The 19,774-nt window shown below is 38.2% G+C and overlaps 1 protein-coding gene across 1 annotated transcript in view; it reads right to left on the bottom strand.

Moving 5' to 3' along the window:
* The window catches only part of TEC (tec protein tyrosine kinase), a 74,841-nt gene extending 56,271 nt beyond the window's left edge, over positions 1 to 18,570 (bottom strand). The window contains exon 1 of the mRNA XM_036763422.1: positions 18,418 to 18,570. Coding sequence (XP_036619317.1) covers positions 18,418 to 18,564 — 147 coding nt within the window. The 5' untranslated portion in view covers positions 18,565 to 18,570. The remainder of the gene's footprint in view (positions 1 to 18,417) is intronic.
* Between the last annotated feature and the right edge of the window lie 1,204 nt (positions 18,571 to 19,774).

Genomic DNA, 19,774 nt, shown 5'->3' with positions numbered 1-19,774 from the left:
GCATACTAGAGGAGTAGGGAAGGAGATACCTTTCATTACTATGGCTATAGAGGAAGAGTTCTTGACCAAACAAAAGATAAAGAAGAATACAGGAGATAAAGTGGACATTCTGATTACATAAATTACACAAAATTAAAAAGCCTTTGCAAAAACAAAATCAATACAATTAAAATGCTAAGGGAAACAGTTTATTGGGCGGTGGGGGGGGCGGTGGTGCGGATTTTGCAACAGTGTTCTCTGATAAAGGTTTCATACCTTAGATGCACAGGGAATTGACTCATATACATAATACCTAGAACCATTCCCCAGTAGATAAATGGGCAAAGGATATTAACAGGCAATTCTAACAACAGGGCTACCAAAAAAGAAAAAGAAATGAACAAAAATGGGATCATTGTGGCATTAAAAAAACACATTAGCAAACAGAATGAGACAGAAAGGCACAGCATTAAACTAACTTTTAATCATTATGTTCTTTTAAAAATGCAAGCCATACATAATATAGATTTGTGGTATTATGTACAATCCTCTTTTTCTGTACTTTTGTGTATATGGGAATGCTCATGTTGATATATGTCAAGTACATAACAAAAATGTTTAAAATGTTAAATTTTTTTGAAAACAAGAAAATGTTCATGTTTGTTTGGTAGTGTTTGTCAAGTTCCAAATAACAAAAATAAAATGAAGAAATAAAACACAAAGCAGGATCAGAAAAACAAAACACATACCAACACCAACCACATAAAAAGAAAAGCATATGAAAGCAAATAATGAAAAGAAAAAGAATTGTGATAGAGACTTAGAGGAAGCGACTAAAAAGCTGATATTTTACCTCTAAAATGTATTTAAATGCAAACAGTTTAAAGCAAGTTTAATCTATTGTATTGTTTCATATAATAATTTTAATATATTTGTATATTATTAAAAGATATGAGGATAAACGTGGTTGTCAAACTCCAATGCACCATCAAAGAGCCCAGTGGACCAGCATTCATGTATCCACCAAATCTAAGTTTAACGTACATGATTTTTACTTTTGATTTTTTTCTATTCTGGTTTTCTTTTTCTCCATTCCCATCCAATTTGGTCTGCTTCTAGTGTTATTCCCAGATAGACCAGTAAAATAAGAAAACAACAACAAAACAAACAAAAAAAACCAGTGGTGAAACAGATGTCTGGTCTCCATGGCAGGAGGCCACACTTGAATCAGCTTACCTTTTTCTGAGTACCTGCGTCATCATACCCATCCTCCCAACAACAGAAGCAGAGGCTACATCAAATCTTGGCATTCCTCTGAGGTGTCAGTGTAACCACCTGCCTCTTATTTACCCACATCTTCCATGTCTCCCTTAGCCACTGCTCCAGACACTATTCTTCCTACCTCTCCATGTCTTCTATCACTTCATAGGAGATAAGATACATCCTATGCTGGTTTTCTAGCTGTTCATATCCCCAGCAGGAATATTTCCTACCAGACCTATAGACAAGGCAGTGCCAGGCAAATTACAGCCCCTTCTAGATTTCCTGGAACAGGATAGTGTTTGGGAAGCAGACTGGAAACCACACATCTTCAATTGCCAATTTTGGTTCTGGAATCAGAGGTTCTGAAATTGAGCTGACTAAGAACACCTCAGTAAGCCAAACTTTGTGGCAATCAGACAGTAGTTGCTACAGCTAGTAAGGGCTAATAAGAGTGAGCATCACAAAAGTTAACATAGCTCTGATGGAGTTGGGCTGACAACTCTCACGTGGGAGGACTGAGATGTGAAGGTATCACTCAGATGCCTGGGAATGGCACCAAGGCAAAGTGACTGGCTACACAGGCGTGTTTCAGGGCTAATATCATTGAACTCCCAGACTAGAGGGCAATACAGGTTTTAAAACTAAGACAATTCAAATATTATTACTCTGTTTCCTCTTGGGCTGTCATGTGAACTTCCTTTGCAAGCTGTTTCCAAAAGGAATCTGGAAATCAGAACCCAAGTTCTCCCATAGTGTTGGTCATCTGGGATGGTGGGGAGAGACTGTGATACTAGGGGTAGTAAGACACCAGGTGGACATCATTTCAATGACAGTATTAGCTCAGCCTGGACCAATGATCTACCCTGCCTCCACCCAATTTGTAAGCCAAGTGTTAGGGTGTCAGTGAGTTACTGAAATTAGAGGGATGGAGTGGAGAAAAATCATAATAGCAGTGGCGTTCACTAAAGGGTTCTCAGTATCTCTGGAGTAAGAAACAGGAGTTCTTACTCTACTAAGACTAGGAAAAGAAATGTTCCTTCTTATGGGATAGAGGGGTTATTTTTGTAATTTGTTTCAATAAATATTGGTTACTGGCAATACAAAGACAAAAACAATAGCCCCCGTCCTTAAGGAGATTGTATGGGACTTGTAACATAATAAGAAAGATTATCTTGGGAGGGCCAAAGGGGCTAGAAAGGAAGAGGTAGCAAACAGGAAGGAAAAGCATTTTGGCTTCTAGTCTTATTCCCAGACAGACCAATAAAAAAAAAAAACCCAAAAAACAACCAAATAGTTGTGAACCAGATCTCTGATCGCTCAAGGTATAGGAACCAAGTAATATGCTAACAAGGCCTCTTCTCTTGTCCCTCTACACTCTCCAGGCCTAAAATCAAGAAGACTCATCTTGATGGGTTCAAATCTGGCCTCAGATACTTCTTAGCTGTGAGACCCTGGGCAAGTCACTTAATCCTGTTTGCCTCAGTTCTCCATTCGTAAAATGAGCTGGAGAAAGAAATGATAAACCACTTCAGAATCTTTGCCAAGAAAACCCCAAATGGGGTCATGAAGAGTTGGACATGACTGAAACTACCGTACGACACAACATGTTGAGGTTAAGGGGCAAAGTGGCACAGTGGATACCCACTGGACCTGAAGACAGTAAGACCTAAGTTCAAATCCAGTCTCAGACACTTACTAGCTGTGTCACTTAATCTCTAAGTGTCCTTATCTATAAAATCGGAATAATGATAGTACCTACTTCCTGTATTGGGAATCAAGATGGGTTCTTAGCACTTATTCAACCAAGTGCCCTTGAAGAGTATGGCCTTTGTTTCCTTGATTAAATTAGGAGTCTTTGATGACCTCCTTGCCTCAAGGGAAAGCCTAGTTTACATGGGTTTGAGTGACATGCTTGTGACATCAGAGGCTTTTAGACCATGTGGGTTTAAGTCGCATTTTTGTGATGATTTTAGGGTACGTGGGTGAGTTGCATGTGTGACTTACCTTTGACCCTGAACAAGATATATAAAACCAGGAGTTGGCTTTCTTTTTTCGGAGTTCTGAGCTGCAGCAGTAGTGACCGGTGACTCTGAGCCAGCCATTGTCGAGTTCCTGGCTGAATTCAGATGTCGGTAACTATGAATTGTATTTGGTCTGTTTATAAATGTATGTTTGTAATTTGTTTGTATTTGCTCTGAAGTTCAGGGTGCTGGCATTTTCCCCTGAATTAAGTGAATGATATTTGTATGCTGGATTAAAGCGAGATTGTTAACCCCTTGATGTTGCTTTCATTAGTAAAGCAGATCAAAAGAACCTGTGCTTGCAGCATTCTGTGAGCTGGTCTTGGTTGGTTTTACAACCCCACAGCAGCTGCTAGTCCGATTGTTGAAACACTTCCCAAGGTTGTTGTGAGGGTAAGATGAGATATTTGTAAAGCACTTAGCGCAGTGCCTGGCATGTAGTAGGTGCTATAGAAATGTGAGCTATTATCGTTAGTAATAATGATTATCATCATTAATAATTGCCCATAACGTACTTTCTTACCACCCCCACTGCCACTCACTTTTCAATTTGCAATCTGGAGTCTGAGCTCATCACTCACATGTAACCTTTTCTGAAAGGTTACAAATCATATTAGCTGCCTTTTCATAGTTCTCATCCCCCTTGATCTTTTTGTAACATTTTGACAATGTTCCTCCTAGACATTGTCTCCTCTTTAGGTTTAAAAGTTACTACTCTCTCCTGGTTACCGTACTTTTCTCACACTTTTCAATCTCTTTTTTTGGAACAGTTATTCATGTCCTACCTTCTCTAAAGGTGAGTCTTCCATGGCTCCATAATGAACCCTCTTTTCTTTCTACATTCTCTTAGCAATCCCAGTGACTCCCTTGGGCACAAACTGTCATCTCTATGCAGACCTCTATAACCAGCACTAGTCTCTCCCCTGAGCTCCAGTCCCACACCACCACCTGAATGTCCTACAGGCATTTCAAATGCATTATGTTCAAAACAGTTCATTTTACCCAGACCCCCACTCAACCCCTCTCCTTTTCTTAACTTTGCCATCTCTATGGAGGACACCACTATGCTTCTAGTCATTCAGGTTTTCAAACTGAGAAGCATCCTCAACTTTTCCTTCTCCCTTATCTCTCATATGTAACCAATTACAAAATCTTATTAATTTTACCTCCACAGTATATCTCATATCTATCCCCAATCCCACCACAAGTACTTTGGTTCTGATGCTTATCACCTCTTGCCTGGGGATAGCTTCCTAGTTGATCTCCCTGTCTCCAGTCTTTCCCCCTTCCATGCTATTCTCTCCACAGCTTCTAAAACGATATTCTTGAAGCACAGATCTGACCTGCTGAAAAAGTGCCAGTGGCTCATCTGTGCAAAAATATTCATAGCCGCACTTTTTGGGTTAGCAAAGAACTGAAACCTGAGGAAGAACCCATCAATTGGGGAATAGCGGAGGGAATTACAGCATATGAGCGTAATGAAATATTGTTACATCATTAAAAATGCCAAAAGGGATGGATTTAGAACTGATTCAGAGTGAAGGAAAAAGAGCTGGGAGAACAAGTTATGGAGCAAAAACATTATTTAAAAAAATACTTTCAAAGATTTAAGAAACAGATGTTGATCTCTTGGCTCTAACTACTGACCTCACTGACTTCCTTTAAGTCCCAACTAAAATCCCACCTTCTACAGGAAGCCCTTCTTAATTCTAATGCTTTTTCTCTGTTAATTATTTCTTATTTATCCTGTATATAGCTTGTTTTATATGTATTTGTTTAAATGTAATCTTCTCTATTAGATTGTAAGGTGCTTGAGGGCACAGACTATCTCTCGCCTCTTTTTGTATCTCCAGCACTTAGCACAGTGCCTAGCACATAGTAGGGGCTTAATAAATGTTTAGTGATTGATTTATTGATCAATGTAATGACCATTCACATCTCTAGAGACTCGGTAATAAAACATGCTTCCCATCTCTCAACTGAGAGGTAATGGGCTACAAGTGAAGACTAAGTCATACATTTTCAGACATGGCCAATGTGTAATCATCCTCTGTTTGCCTATGTTCACTGCTTACAGGGAAGGTTGTCTCCCCCTCCTTTAAGGTGGGAAAGAGACAGAGAGAGAGAATTGGAGGAAGGTAATGGTAGTGATCCCCTCCTATATCACTGTTTTGTCATGTTAGAGGAGCTTGCTTATCTCAATAAAACTGTGAGCTATGCTGTACAGGGCTACCCAAGATGGACATGTCATAGTGGAGAGTTGTGACAAAAGGTGATCCACTGGAAAAGGAAAGAATATCCCAACGACAGTATTGGCATGCTATGGCCCACAGAGTCATGAAAAGTCAGATGCCACTGATCAACTGAACAAAAGGATAGAGATGCCAAGGAAATAAGAGCATAAATGAAGCATTAAAAAAGAAATTTTCTAAAAGAGAACAGAATAGAAAGAGATTAGAAGGAAAACAAGTGCCCCAAGTGCTCCCCCCCACCAGTTGCTAATGCCTTCCCCAAGAAATTGCTTTGCATATATTATATATTTAATTTGATATGTATATGCTATTCCTCTCCCCTTCCCACAGAATGTAAATTCCTCAAGGGCAAGGATTGTTTTATTTTTATCTTTGTATTCCTAGCACCTTAGCACAATGTCTAGGACATAGCAGACATTTTGAATGAATGGATTTAGGAGAAGACTGGATTTTGGAAGACTGGAGTGAATAAGAGATATCTCTCAAATGATGTGGGGCTTGAACCTGGAAGGTTCCTTCCTTAAATGTACTGCTTTAAGTATAGTCAGTACTTAAATATAATCAGTGAACATAGGGAAAATTTACCAGTGACAAGCAAAGATACATGTTAGATAGAGTATAGCATTCAGGGAACAATGTATAGACTATTTTGTATGCCAGTTTTCAAAAATTCTAGTCTTTCACCATATGGTTAGCAGTGTGTTCATGGGAAATACAAACTATATCATTACCCTATATAATGATTTTCCATATCTCAACTTGGATAGTAATTGGTGAATCACATCCTTTCCAGAATTACATGTTTTATAATTCTTAAAGCACCTGATACTTTAAGGTGACACCTGCAAAAACTTGAAGAAAAAGTTATTTCCTGCAATTAAATTATTCTACTGGGTCTTAATTTTCCACAGGGGCATGCATATATGTTTACTCTGTGTGTGTGTGTGTGTGTGTGTGTAAACACATATGTAGGTATGTAATGGGAGTTATATAATGTATATGTTAAAAAAAACCCAAAACACTCCAAAAGTTTTCTGTTCTGATCATCTATAGTACTTGGATCATATCTCTTTGATGGCATGCCTTTCTTATTCCTTTGTTACTCAAAAACCTTCAATGAGTCCCTTTTACTTAGACTTAGAATATAAAATATAAACTCCTTGGCCTGGAATTTAAAGTTTTCCACAATCTAACACTACCTACAACTCCAGTCTTGTTTTACTTTATTCCTTTTCATACCCTTTGCATTATTGTTGAATGATCATCAGCTGTACCATGATTTTGTACTACCACCTCTCATCTCTGTGCACCTGTGCAAGCCATTCCCCATGCCAGAAATGCATCTCCATCATTCTTTAAGCATTCTCTTCTTTCATGGATTAGCTCAAATTCCACCTCATCCATGAAGCCTTCCCTTTCCTCCCCAAACTCCTCAAATTTTTCAAAAGACTTTTCTGTGAGTTTCTCTCCTTTGCCCCTATCACCCTCTGTCTTGTATTATGTAGCTCTCTACATCCAGCCCCTGCCAGCAGATTGTAAACTGTCTGAGGACATAGACCATTCAGTTCACAAGACTGACAAACAACCACATGGATTTAGTTTACCACACAGTGAAGACTCTTAAACATTTGTTGGATTGGAAGACACTTACCACAGTCTACTTTCTACCAGGGTTATTTGTGTATATGTTGTGTCCCCACTTCATTAAGGACTAAGTGTCTTTTTCATCTTTGTATATGATAAAATCTACTCCAATACTTTAGAGCTTCCTCATCGCCTGTAAAATGAGAAAGTTGGACTAGACAGCTTGTGAGTGCCTTGTGGCACTAGACCTATGACTCTGGTAGGAAAATCAAAAGATCCAGTTTGTTGAATGAAGGGATCACACAGCCCTTTGTTAGGGAAACAACAAAAAATATAAACGTGTTCAGTGTTACTCTGATGCCTAATTAGACCTCTGGCAATTCCCTTATTATTTCCTTATCATCATCACCACCTTCTACAAACACTTGGTTGTCCACAAACATTTTTCTATTATGAGCAAAGTGATGGATATAAAAAGAGGGAAGATATCCCTTGCCTTCCCAAATATATCTTGCTCCTAACTTTTCCTTTCTGTTCCCACTGCATTCACCCTCATCTAGGCCCTCATTGTGACCTAACTTCTCCCAGAGTTTTCAGTCTCGGCTCCCTCCAATGCAACCTACACATTATGTTGTTGCTGGAATAATCTTTTTTACGGAAAATTCTGAACATGTGATTCCTCAGTTTGAAATCATTCTATGGTTTTGCAGCTCTGCCACACTGCTTAGCACAATGCTTTGCATATAGTAAATACTTATTAAATATGTTTTTCAGTTCAGTTGAATTGAATTTTTGAAAATAGAATATACACAAAGGAGTCATTATATATGAGGTGTGATTATTACAAGAGTAAGACTGATTTTTTTAAACTACATATCACAGCTTATAGATCCAAATGACTGATCATCCCTTGAAAATAATTTCATTGTTGGGAGCAGATGGGAGAAGAATAAGTACTTATTACAATGATGTTCAAAAACTCTTTTAAATGGCTCTTTGAGAACTGCCTTCATGGTCAGGAATTCCTAGAAATACAGAATATTCTTCTGAATAGCCTCAATGAGAACCATTTTGTCCTTTAAGGATGAATCAGATTTTTGGAAACAGGCAAAAGTAATCAAAAGCCATAGGATGAAGGTGAATAGGATAAGGGATCTAGTAGTCAATAGCTTGTGGTATAAAATGAAATAGTACTATATAAAGGAACAATACTGCTTTTCTCTTGTGATCTAAAAACAGGATCTGAAAGTCACTACAAAAGAAAGGTTCCAAAAAATGTCTTGGTTAAAACAGTACCATTGTAATGAATATGCATGTTGAGTCCCAAAGAAATTGCTTTGAAGAGAATACTCATGTGGGTGTATGAGTTAGCTTTAAAAAAAAAATCAGTCTCATTACATTAAGATGGTAAGCATGCAAAATTTTATTGAATTGAATTAACCAAATGACTACTTAATAAAGTACAACTGATCAAAGTAATGGTTAGATCCAGCAGTACTGATGCAGACCTATAGACATTTATTCATTTACTTTAAATTAGTAGATGTGACATATGAAAGAGAAGGCACTGACTTAATCTTTTGATCGGTTTTCTACCACTAGGCAATTGCTACTTTTCTCTCACTCCCATATGTTAAATTCTTTGTCTTTATAAAAGTGCTTTTTCTTCATAAAATCCCTGATCATTTAAATACCATTTTACTTGGAGGAATAAAGAAAGTAAATAGGTTAAAGAAAATCAAAAAGTGATTTTTTACCTGTTCAAAAAAGCTAGACTTAAAACAGGGGTTTTGCATCATCAGGTCCCAAATCCCCAGTTGGTTTTATAAATCCTAAAGCTGAGGGACTGGGAAAATCAAACATCCTGGGTTAAAGGTCCAATTCTTGACTGTTGACCCTTGATTTACTGAGAATTCACACTGTGTTACCATCATGAAAAATATGCAAATGTCCTCACTTATTGTCTTAGTATGAAAAGCAAACCTTTATCTTATGGACTTTTTTTTTTCATTTTTCAATTCCTTGACATTTGGTTTGGATAAGGAAAGAAGATATTTGACAGATGTCTAGAAGACAATAGTATTCTCTCCCACCCTACCTAATCAAGGAAGGCTACCTGGAAAAGATAGTCATTACAATGTTGAATAAAGAAAAGCAGTAGGTTTAGCAGAAGGAAAGTTTAAACCACATGATCAAATCTAACATTATAATAACACTTTTAAGCACAAGGGTAACAGGAAACAGTTTTAAAATGGGAAAAGAAGGAAGCAATAAGTCAAGAGTGGAAATGGGGCAGGGGTGGAGGGGAGGGAATGTAAAAAGGGAAGTGCATGCTAGCCTATTTAGAAAACAAGGAAACTAAAATTCCAAAAGAGTAAGTGACTCCCTTAGAGTACCAAGCATCTCATTTAACAAGTGGAGATAATAAGTTAGAATAAGAGTTAGGGTACTTTTCATAGAATGGTGAAATTGAGATTATTTTTCTTTTCTATAGCAACTAAATAGGGAATTACAGAATATCAGAGCTGAAAGACACTGCCACCAATGCCTTCATTACCTCACATCTGGGCTACTAAAACAACCTTCCCATCAGTGTCTCTCATTCAAGTCACTTCCCCACCCCAACTTTCATTTAGCTCCTGTGGCTCTATCACTTCCAGGATCAAATATAAAATCCTCTGGCTTTTAAAGCCCTTCAGAATCTGGTTCCCTCCTACTTTTTCAGTCTTCTTACTCCCTACATCCAATTTTACCTACTCTGAGTCCCAATGATACTGGTCTCCTTAACTGTTCCTCAAACAAGACTCCCCCATCTCCCAACTATGGGCATTTCACTGACTGACCACCATAACTGGAATTTTATGCTTCTTCGTCTCCTGTCCTCTCTGGCATACTTCAAGTCCAAGTTAAAGTGCCTCCTTCTAGAGAAAGCCTGTTTTAATCCTCCTTAATGCTAATGCCTTCTCTCTGTTGATTTTCTACAATTTATCCAATATATACTATTTGTACAGTTGTTTGCATATTCTCTTCCTTAAGGACTCCTTGAGAGTAGAGACCATTTAATTTTTTTTCCTTTCTTTGTATCCCCAGCACTTAGAACAATGCCTAGCATCTAGCAGGGACTTAATAAATGCTTGTCGACTAAATGAAAGACATATTAGATATCATCTATTCCAATAATGTGATTTTGAAATGTGGAAATTGAAGCCCAGAGAGTTGACCAAATTGACTTAGTTCATACAGAAATTCAGTAACTGGGCTGGGGTCCAAACTCAGGTCTTCTAATTCCAAGTTTCATCATGTCCTCATATAATGACACTACTCTTTCAAATAAAGGAAGGTCTATTTGGTCCCAGTGTATTTTGTTCTGCTCTAACCTCTTTAGTATTATATCAGTTCTTTGCATTACAGTTTAGGAAAGGATATTGGAATCACATCCAGGAAGGAAAACAAGATAAGAGACACAAAACCATGCTACAGAAGAACTGGCTGGAGGGAAAGAAATGTTTAGCTGGGAGAAGAGGTAACTGGAGATGAGAAAGAGAGATCCAATTGCTGTCTTCAAATATGTGAGGTTTTTATCATATAGAAATGGTGTTAAACTCATTCTTCTTAGCCCTAGAGGGCAAAGTGGTAATAATTACACTTGGACTGTAAGCCCAGATATCTCAGAGGACAGTGCTACCCTGTAATTATGCAGATAAAGTATCTAAAATGATCCACTGCTAGGCAGGTATATACCCCAAAGAGGTCATTGATAAAAAGAAAGGCCACATATCTGCCAAAATATTTATAGCAGTCCTCTTTGTAGTTGCAAAGAATTGGAAACAATTGGGGAATGGCTAAATAAGACGGGATACCTAAATCTAATGGAATATTACCATGTTGTAGGAAATGGTGAATATGATGATTATAGAGAAGCATGGAAAGGTTTAAATGAACCGCTATGAAATGAAGTAAGTAGAAGCATGAAGAGGATATACACATTCAATGTAACTAGATTTTAAAAGAACACCACAAAACAACGGAAAATAATCACTGCAGGATGGCAGCTGGAAAGCAGGGACTAGCATGAGCTCCCCTCCGAGTCCCTCCAAAAACCTATAAAAAATGGCTCTGAACCAATTCTAGAACTGCGGAACCCACAAAATAGCAGAGGGAAACAGGGCTCCAGCCCAGGACAGCCTGGATGGTCTCTGGGTGAGGTCTATCCCACACGGAGCTGGGAGCAGAGCCCAGCGTGGGTGGTGCAGACCAACCAGACCAGGAGCCAGGGGGATCATGCCCTAGTGATCTGAATCAGTGAGCTGCAGCACTTACCAGACTTCTCTATTCACAAACACCAAAGAAAACAGAGAAGGTTAGTGGAAAAAGCTGCTGGGGACAGAGTGAAAGTTCGTGGTTCAGCCACCACCCCAGGGACAGTGGAGGTGGGGCAGTTACAGAACTACAGCTGCAGTTGCTTTTGGCCCCAGGCCCACTTGGAGGGAGGAATTAAGTGGCGGATCAGAGCAGGAGTGAAGAGCCTGCTGAAGATCTAAGTCCAGGCCGGGTTGGGGGTTCTTGGGGAAGGAGGAATGCTGGTGTGGCAGAGCTGGCACATCCCCCCAGGCTTGGAACATAGTTCTCTTAACTCTACAAGCAGTTACACCCTGCTGAAAAACTCAAGGGTCAAGTTAGTTGGCTGGGAATATGGCCAGGCAGCGAAAATGCACCCAGATTCAGTCTCAGACTTTGGATTGACAAAACTTTGGTGACAAAGAAGACCAAAACGTACAGCCTAAAGAAGTCAACAAAGTCAAAGAGCCTACAACAAAAGCCTCCAAGAAAAATATGAACTGGTCTCAGGCCATGGAAGAGCTCAAAAAGGAGTTGGAAAAGCAAGTTAGAGAAGTAGAGGAAAAATTGGGAAGAGAAATGAGAAGGATGCGAGAAAACCATGAAAAACAAGCCAATGACTTGCTAAAGGGGACCCAAAAAAATACTGAAAAATATACTGAAGAAAACAACACCTTAAAAAATAGACTAACTCAAATGGCAAAAGAGCTCCAAAAAGCCAGTGAGGAGAAGAATGCCTTGAAAGGCAGAATTAGCCAAATGGAAAAGGAGGTCCAAAAGACCACTGAAGAAAATACTACCTTAAAAATTAGATTGGAGCAAGCAGAAGCTAGTGACTTTATGAGAAATCAAGATATTATAAAACAGAACCAAAGAAATGAAAAAATGGAAGACAATGTGAAATATCTCATTGGAAAAATCACTGACCTGGAAAATAGATCCAGGAGAGATAATTTAAAAATTATTGGACTACCTGAAAGCCATCATCAAAAAAAGAGCCTAGATATCATCTTTCAAGAAATTATCAAGGAGAACTGCCCTGATATTCTAGAGCCACAGGGCAAAATAGAAATTGAAAAAATCCACAGATCGCCTCCTCAAATAGATCCCAAAAAGAAATCTCCTAGGAATATTGTTGCCAAATTCCAGAGCTCCTAGATCAAGGAGAAAATACTGCAAGCAGCCAGAAAGAAACAATTTGAGTATTGTGGAAACCCAATCAGAATAACCCAAGATCTGGCAGCTTCTACATTAAGAGATCAAAGGGCTTGGAAAACAATATTCCGGAGGTCAGTGGATTTTAGGATTAAAATCAAGAATCACCTACCCAGCAAAACTGAGTATCATGCTCCAAGGCAAAATATAGACTTTCAATAAAATAGAGGACTTTCAAGCTTTCTCAGTGAAAAGACCAGAGCTGAATAGAAAATTTGACTTTCAAACACAAGAACCAAGAGAAGCATGAAAAGGTAATCAAGAAAAAGAACAAGAAAAAGAAATTGCAAGGGACTTACTAAAGTTGAACTGTTTTGTTTACATTCCTACATGGAAAGATGATGTGTATGATTCATGAGACCTCAGTATTAGGGTAGCTGAAGGGAATATGCATATATACATATATATATATGTTTATTATATATATGTATATGTGAGTGTGTATGTATGTATATATGTGTGTGTATATATATATATATATATACACACACAGAGAGAGAGAGAGAGAGAGAGAGAGAGAGAGAGAGCAGGCACAAGGTGATTTGAAGATGAAGGGAAGATATCTAAAAGGAATAAAATCAAATTAAAGGGTAAGAGAGGAATATATTGAGAGAGGGAGATAGGGAGAGATAGAATGGGGTAAATTATCTCACATAAAAGTGGCAAGAAAAAGCAGTTCTGTAGGAAGAGAAGAGAAGGCAGGTGAGGGGGAATGAGTGAATCTTGCTCTCATCAGATTTGACCTGAGGAGGGAATACCATACATACTCAATTAGGTATCTTACCCCACAGGAAAAAAGGAGGAAGAAGATTTAAAAAGGGGGGGATGATAGAAGGGAGGGCAGATGGGGGTGGAGGTAATCAAAAACAAACACTTTCGAAAGGGGACAGGGTCAAGGGAGAAAATTCAATAAAGGGGGATAGGTTAGGAAGGAGCAAAATATAGTTAGTCTTTCACAACATGAGTATTGTGGAAGGGTTATACATAATGATACTCATGTGACCTATGCTTGACTTCTTAGGGAGGGTGGGTTGGAAGGGAAGAGGGGAGAGAATCTGGAACTCAAAGTTTTAAAAACAGATGTTCAAAAACAAAAAAAAAAGTTTTTGCATGCAACTAGAAAAGAAGATACACAGGCAATGGGGCATAGAAATTTATCTTGCCCTACAAGAAAGGAAGAGAAAAGGGGATGGGAGGGGAGTGGGGTGACAGAAGGTAGGGCTGACTGGGGAACAGGGCAACCAGAATATATGCCATCTTGGAGTGGGGGGGAGGGTAGAAATGGGGAGAAAATTTGTAATTCAAACTCTTGTGAAAATCAATGCTGAAAACTAAATATATTAAATAAAAAAAGTTAATTAAAGAAAAGAAAGAAAATGATCACTGCAAAATAACAAAACTCATGGCCCCCAAGAAGAGACATCAGAAGACACTTCCTCCAACTCCTTGGCAGAGATGGGGGTCCATAGATGTAGAATATTGTACAGATTGTCAAATTTGTTCACTGTATTGATTGACTTGTTTATTTCTTTCCCTTTTTCTTTAAACAAAGTTCTTTGTCAGATAGAATGGCTCTCTTGTAAGGGGGACAGGGAGAGGAAAGGATATAGGAGGAAAAAAAGATATCCATGACCTGTACAATGACTCCAACAATGTAAATAAAGAAAAGAGGAAAATAAAACTGAAAACTTAATTCTAACGCCTAATGTAGTTCATAGAGTAGAAATGATGAAAGGCAATTTGACCTCTTCACTCAGTAGGGAGGGTTCTATAGCTGAGGAATGTAGCATAAGCTACACGTGATTTTCCATTATTAATGTATTTTGCTGCACTGTCTGTCACAAAGAAAGATTCATTCTTGGGTGGCGGAGGGAATGTCATATGCAGAAATGACATCTAAAAACATGAAACAAGCAGAAACCATATGATTATCTCAATAGATGCAGAAAAAGCTTTTGACAAAATACAACACCCATTCCTATTAAAAACACTAGAAAGCATAGGAATAAACGGAGTCTTCCTTAAAATTATAAGTAGCATCTACCTAAAACCAGCAACAAGCATTACATGTAATGGGGATAAGCTAGATGCATTCCCAATAAGATCAGGGGTGAAAAAAGTATGTCCATTATCACCCCTACTATTCAATTTGGTACTAGAAATGTTAGCTTTATCAATAAGAAGAAAAAGAAATTGAAGGAATTAGAATAGGAAAAGAAGAAACTAAGTTATCACTCTTTGCAGATGATATGATGATATACTTAGAGAATTCTAGAGAATCAAGTAAAAAAATACTTGAAATAATAAATAACTTTAGCAAAGTTGCAGGATATAAAATAAACCCACATAAATCCTTGGCATTCCTATATATTACTAACAAAGCCCAAGAGCAAGAGATAGAAAGAGAAATTCCATTTAAAGTTACTGTAGACACTATAAAATATTTGGGAGTCTACCTGCCAAGACAAATACAGGACCTTTATGAACACAATTACAAAACACTTTTCACACAAATAAAGTCAGATCTAAATAAATGGGAAAACATCAGTTGCTGATGGTTAGGCTGAGCTAATATAATAAAAATGACAATTTTACCTAAATTGATTTACTTATTCACTGCCATACCAATCAAACTACCAAAAAATTATTTTACAAAGGTGGATGAAACAATAACAAAATTCATCTGGAAGAACAAAAGGTCCAGAATATCAAGGGAATTAACGAAAAGAAATGCTAGGGAAGGTGGCCTAGCCATACCAGATATTAAACTGTACTATAAAGCAGCAGTCATCAAAACTACTTGGTACTGGCTAAGAAACAGAGTGATGAATCAGTGGAATAGGGTAGGTACACAAGACGCAGTAGTCAATGACTACAGCAATCTACTCTTTGATAAACCCAAAGAATCCAGCTTCTGGGCTAAGAATTCACTATTTCACAAAAACTGCTGGGAAAACTGGAAAACAGTATGGCAGAAATGGCATAGACTAATATTCCCAGGGTACAAAGGGCACGTTGAGACTGTCTCTCACAATCCCTCTCAGCCTTTGGCTAGGCTTGTCCCCTATGCAGATGGGAGTTAAAGATTCTACTGTCAAATGTCATTGTCAATCAGGAAATTGTATATAAATAAACTATTATTGTTAATATGATAATAATAATGCTAATAATAATAATATCAAAGTTGACCTCTTTCTATTCAACTAGAATAAAGCCTTAGATATAGAAGCAACCCTAAGGACAGTCTAATCTAAGGGTGGGGCACCTGTGGCCTCAAGGCCACATGTGGCTCTCTAGGTCCTCAAGTGTTGCACTTTGACTGAATCCAAACTTCAATTCAATCTGTAAACTCAATTGGACTCAATCAAAAGGCCACACTCAAGGTCCTAGAAGGCCACAGGTTCCCCACTCCTGGCTCTAATCCAAACAGTCTACTTTATGGGTGAAGAAACTTGTACCTGATCCACACAAAGTCAGCCAGCAAGTTGATGGCAAAACCAGGACTAAAAACCCAGTTCTCCTGACTTCCATTGCTCTCTCCACCTCACCATCTGTATTCTTTTAATGTTTCCATCACCATCCCCTGCTTCAGCCTTCACCTCTCAATCTTTTTGCCCTCTGCTCCTTCCAGGAGACAGTTCTACAGCCAGAAGCCATTCAGCAGCCCAGTTACCGTGCACTTAAATAAAAACCCACAGAGGCAGATTTGCATGTTATTCATGTCAAAGCTAGAAGAAGCTCTGGGGGCCATCTCCAGTCACCCTGATCTGTATCTTGCCACTGGACCCAGATGGCTCAGAGCAGGCAGTGAGGCTGGCAACTTCGCACAGCCCTCCCTCACTTAAATACAAGTTACTTGCATGTCATGGCATCACCTCCCTGATATCGTGGTCCTATTTGAGATCAACGGACAAACAACAATAGCAGCAACAGAAGCTCCATTCTGTTCCTGCTTTCTGAAACATGCAGCTAAGGTTTACAAAGTGCTGTAACATATGTTATATCATTTGATCCTCACAGTAACCTTGTAAAGTAGCTGCTAATGGTATTATCACCATCTTATTAGTTTAACCTCAAATGAGCAAACTGAGGGTGAAATGAGTTAAGTGACTTACCCAGGGTCACACAGCTAGTCAATATCTGAGATGGGATTTGAACTCTGGTCTTCCCCGCTCCAAGTCAAGCACTCTGCATCACCTAGCTCCCTACTATTTCCAAGATTAATTCCTTTCCCTTCAATGACCTCAGCCCCAGCTCCTAAACATTTCAATACAAACTCAAGGGTTGGACTGTCCTTACCTAAACAGCTTTTGTAAGAGCTAAACAACGCTGGTTATGAATTCTCTGGTGTTCTTTGAAGTATAATCTAAGATCTGTTGATAGGAATAACATAAAACTGGCCACGTAGATTGCCAGTAAGTTCCTTCTTAAACTCACTTAATGATGCAAAAATATGAGTCAATCAGTAACTATGTGATAAAAAAAACAAAACCTGTCCTATAAGGACAAAGACAAGATTAAAAACTTACTATTAGAAAATGGAACGCTAACTTTGCAATACCAGACTTAGAACAAACAGCTTGGCTGAATGGTTGATCACCTATGCTGGGATTTCACAATTTAAAAACATACACACACACACACACAATATAAGTAACAAGTAAGCAGTATTACTTTGTTTTAGTAAATGGGTTAAGAGAAGCAGGGGTGAGGATGATGAAGGGAGGTGAGGAGTATCACTTTGTCAAAAATTCTGGTTAACTAAAAATTGCATTTACCATTTTAATATCATACTATACCATACTAAACCATATATCATTTAATATCATACTATACCTTACTATGATTACTATGAGGCAACTGGAAATCACCTTCTGGGGTAATCCAGTTTACAAAAGCAATGACAGAAATGCAAATCTGAAATTGCCTTTGGATGACATAGGTAGAGGGAAGAGACAGAATTTTTGGGAAAGGAGGGTGTAGGGCCACTAGAGTACTTTTCCATGGGCCTTTCCAGGGGGTGAAAGAGATAGCCAAAAACCAGTACCTACTGCCACACCCTCTTCCTCATGGCATAATTGTAGGTAGGGCTTCCCCACTGCCTCCAAGTTAATATGGGCTTTGGGTGAGAAGCAACTTAGCTCCTCACCACAAAAAAAGGTGGCAGACCCTGTTTTACAGGTCAATGTAAGCAATTCATCATCCTTCAGTGACCATTTGGATTTGAGAAATCTCTCTTTAACAGTGCACAAATAGTAGGTTATAATGATCAAAACACTAACAATTAACATGACTTAAAAAATGTCATGATGAATAAAGTAGTATTCTATGAAAGCCCCATACAGCACACAGCCATGTAATAAATTACTTGATAGCTTGAATTGGTAGAAGAGTTTTATTTAATGGAACAATGCCACAGACTTGGGTCAAACTCTATCATGCCCAAAACCTATTCAAAAAAAAATTCAGGACTGGAATTTTTATTAACACATCTTTTTAATTTCATAAGAATAGGGAGTTCCTGGTAAGGAACTTCCTCCATCAATTCACACTTGTACCTTCTAGGCTTAGAGAGTTACCTGGAACATGGAGATACTATGTGACTTGCCCAGGGTCACACAGCCAGTGTATGTCAGAGGCAGGACCGGAACCTATGTCTTTCTGACTTCCAGGCCAACTCATTATCCACTGTCTCACCAAGAATTTGACAGAAACAATAATCACCAATACAGAAAGAGACAGAGTAAATGCTGATTGTCTCCTACCTCTGCTCGGCCTTCATAGTAAGTCAACATAGACTTTGTTAGTACAAAAAGCCTCTCTTTGTAGTTTAAAGGTGAAGTTTTCTTCTTCTGTTGTGACCTTTTAATAAGAATCTCTTCAAGAAGAGTGTTATAATTCATCTCGGTCATCTGATTATTCCTCTTTTTTCTGCCATTGAAAATCCAATCTTCTAAATAGAGAAAAGAGAACATTGAAGAAAGTTATGCTTTAATTTTACAGAATTTCTGGTAAAATTGACTTTTTCCTTATCATAAACTAAAGAAAGCAGTGATCTCAAGCTTCACATTTCACACCTAAGTTAGGTTTAGAGTATTCATCTACTTTCACTCTGAAAATTATCATTTCTCTTCACAAAAAAAAATTGTAACTAATTACATCTCAGTTTGAATAAAGGGCTGCTTAATATGCTGGGAAGGGAGAGAAAAGAATGGGTCATGAAAGCAACACACATTTGAGATCCCCTGCGGACACAGCAGACAGATCTTAGGGCAGCTATACAAACCAGGGGTTCTTAACTTTATTTTATGTCATGGATCCCTTTGGTCATCTCATGAAGCCTATAGACCCCTTCTCAGAATAAAATTATCAAATGCACAAAATAAAATTCATAGAATTATAAAGAAAATAGTTATCAAAATATTTTTTAAAACAAGTTAATGATGCTTTAAATCACTATTGATTAGAAAAATGCAAATTAAAACAACTCTGAGGTACCACCTCACACTTATCAGATTGGCTATTCTGACAGAAAAGGAAAATGACAAATATTGGAGGGGATATGGGAAAATTGGGACACAAATACACTATTGGTGGAGTGGCGAACTGATCTGGCCATTCTGGAGAACAATTTGGAACTTAATTCTATAGGGCGATAAAACTGTGCATACCCTTTGATCCAGCAATACCACTACTAGATTTGTATCCCAAAGAGATTTTTAAAAAGGAAAAGGACTTATATGTACAAAAAATATTTATAGCAACTCTTTTTGTGGTGGCAAATAATTGGAAATTGAGGGGATGCCCATCAACTGGGGAACGGCTAAAAAAGTTGTGGTATATGATTGTGATGGAATACTCTTATACTATAAGAAATGACATAATTCTTCTCCACAACTTGACTAGTGTATAAATTAATTTAATGTGGAGTTATATGTGGTAGTTATACGAGATTCCATGCCATCTTGGGGAGGAAGGGGGGAGGGAGGGGAGAAAATCTGGAACTCAAAATTATGTAGAACCGTGTGTTGTAAACTAAAAAGAAAAAAAGAAAAAGAAATGACAAGCAGAATGGTTTCAGAAAAATCTGGAAAGACTTATATGAACTGATGCAAAGTGAAG

Source organism: Trichosurus vulpecula, chromosome 6 (assembly GCF_011100635.1).
Source record: "Trichosurus vulpecula isolate mTriVul1 chromosome 6, mTriVul1.pri, whole genome shotgun sequence".
NCBI lineage: Eukaryota > Metazoa > Chordata > Mammalia > Diprotodontia > Phalangeridae > Trichosurus > Trichosurus vulpecula.
The sequence above is the reverse complement of the archived record's forward strand: the minus strand, read 5'-3'. Positions and strand labels throughout refer to the sequence as shown.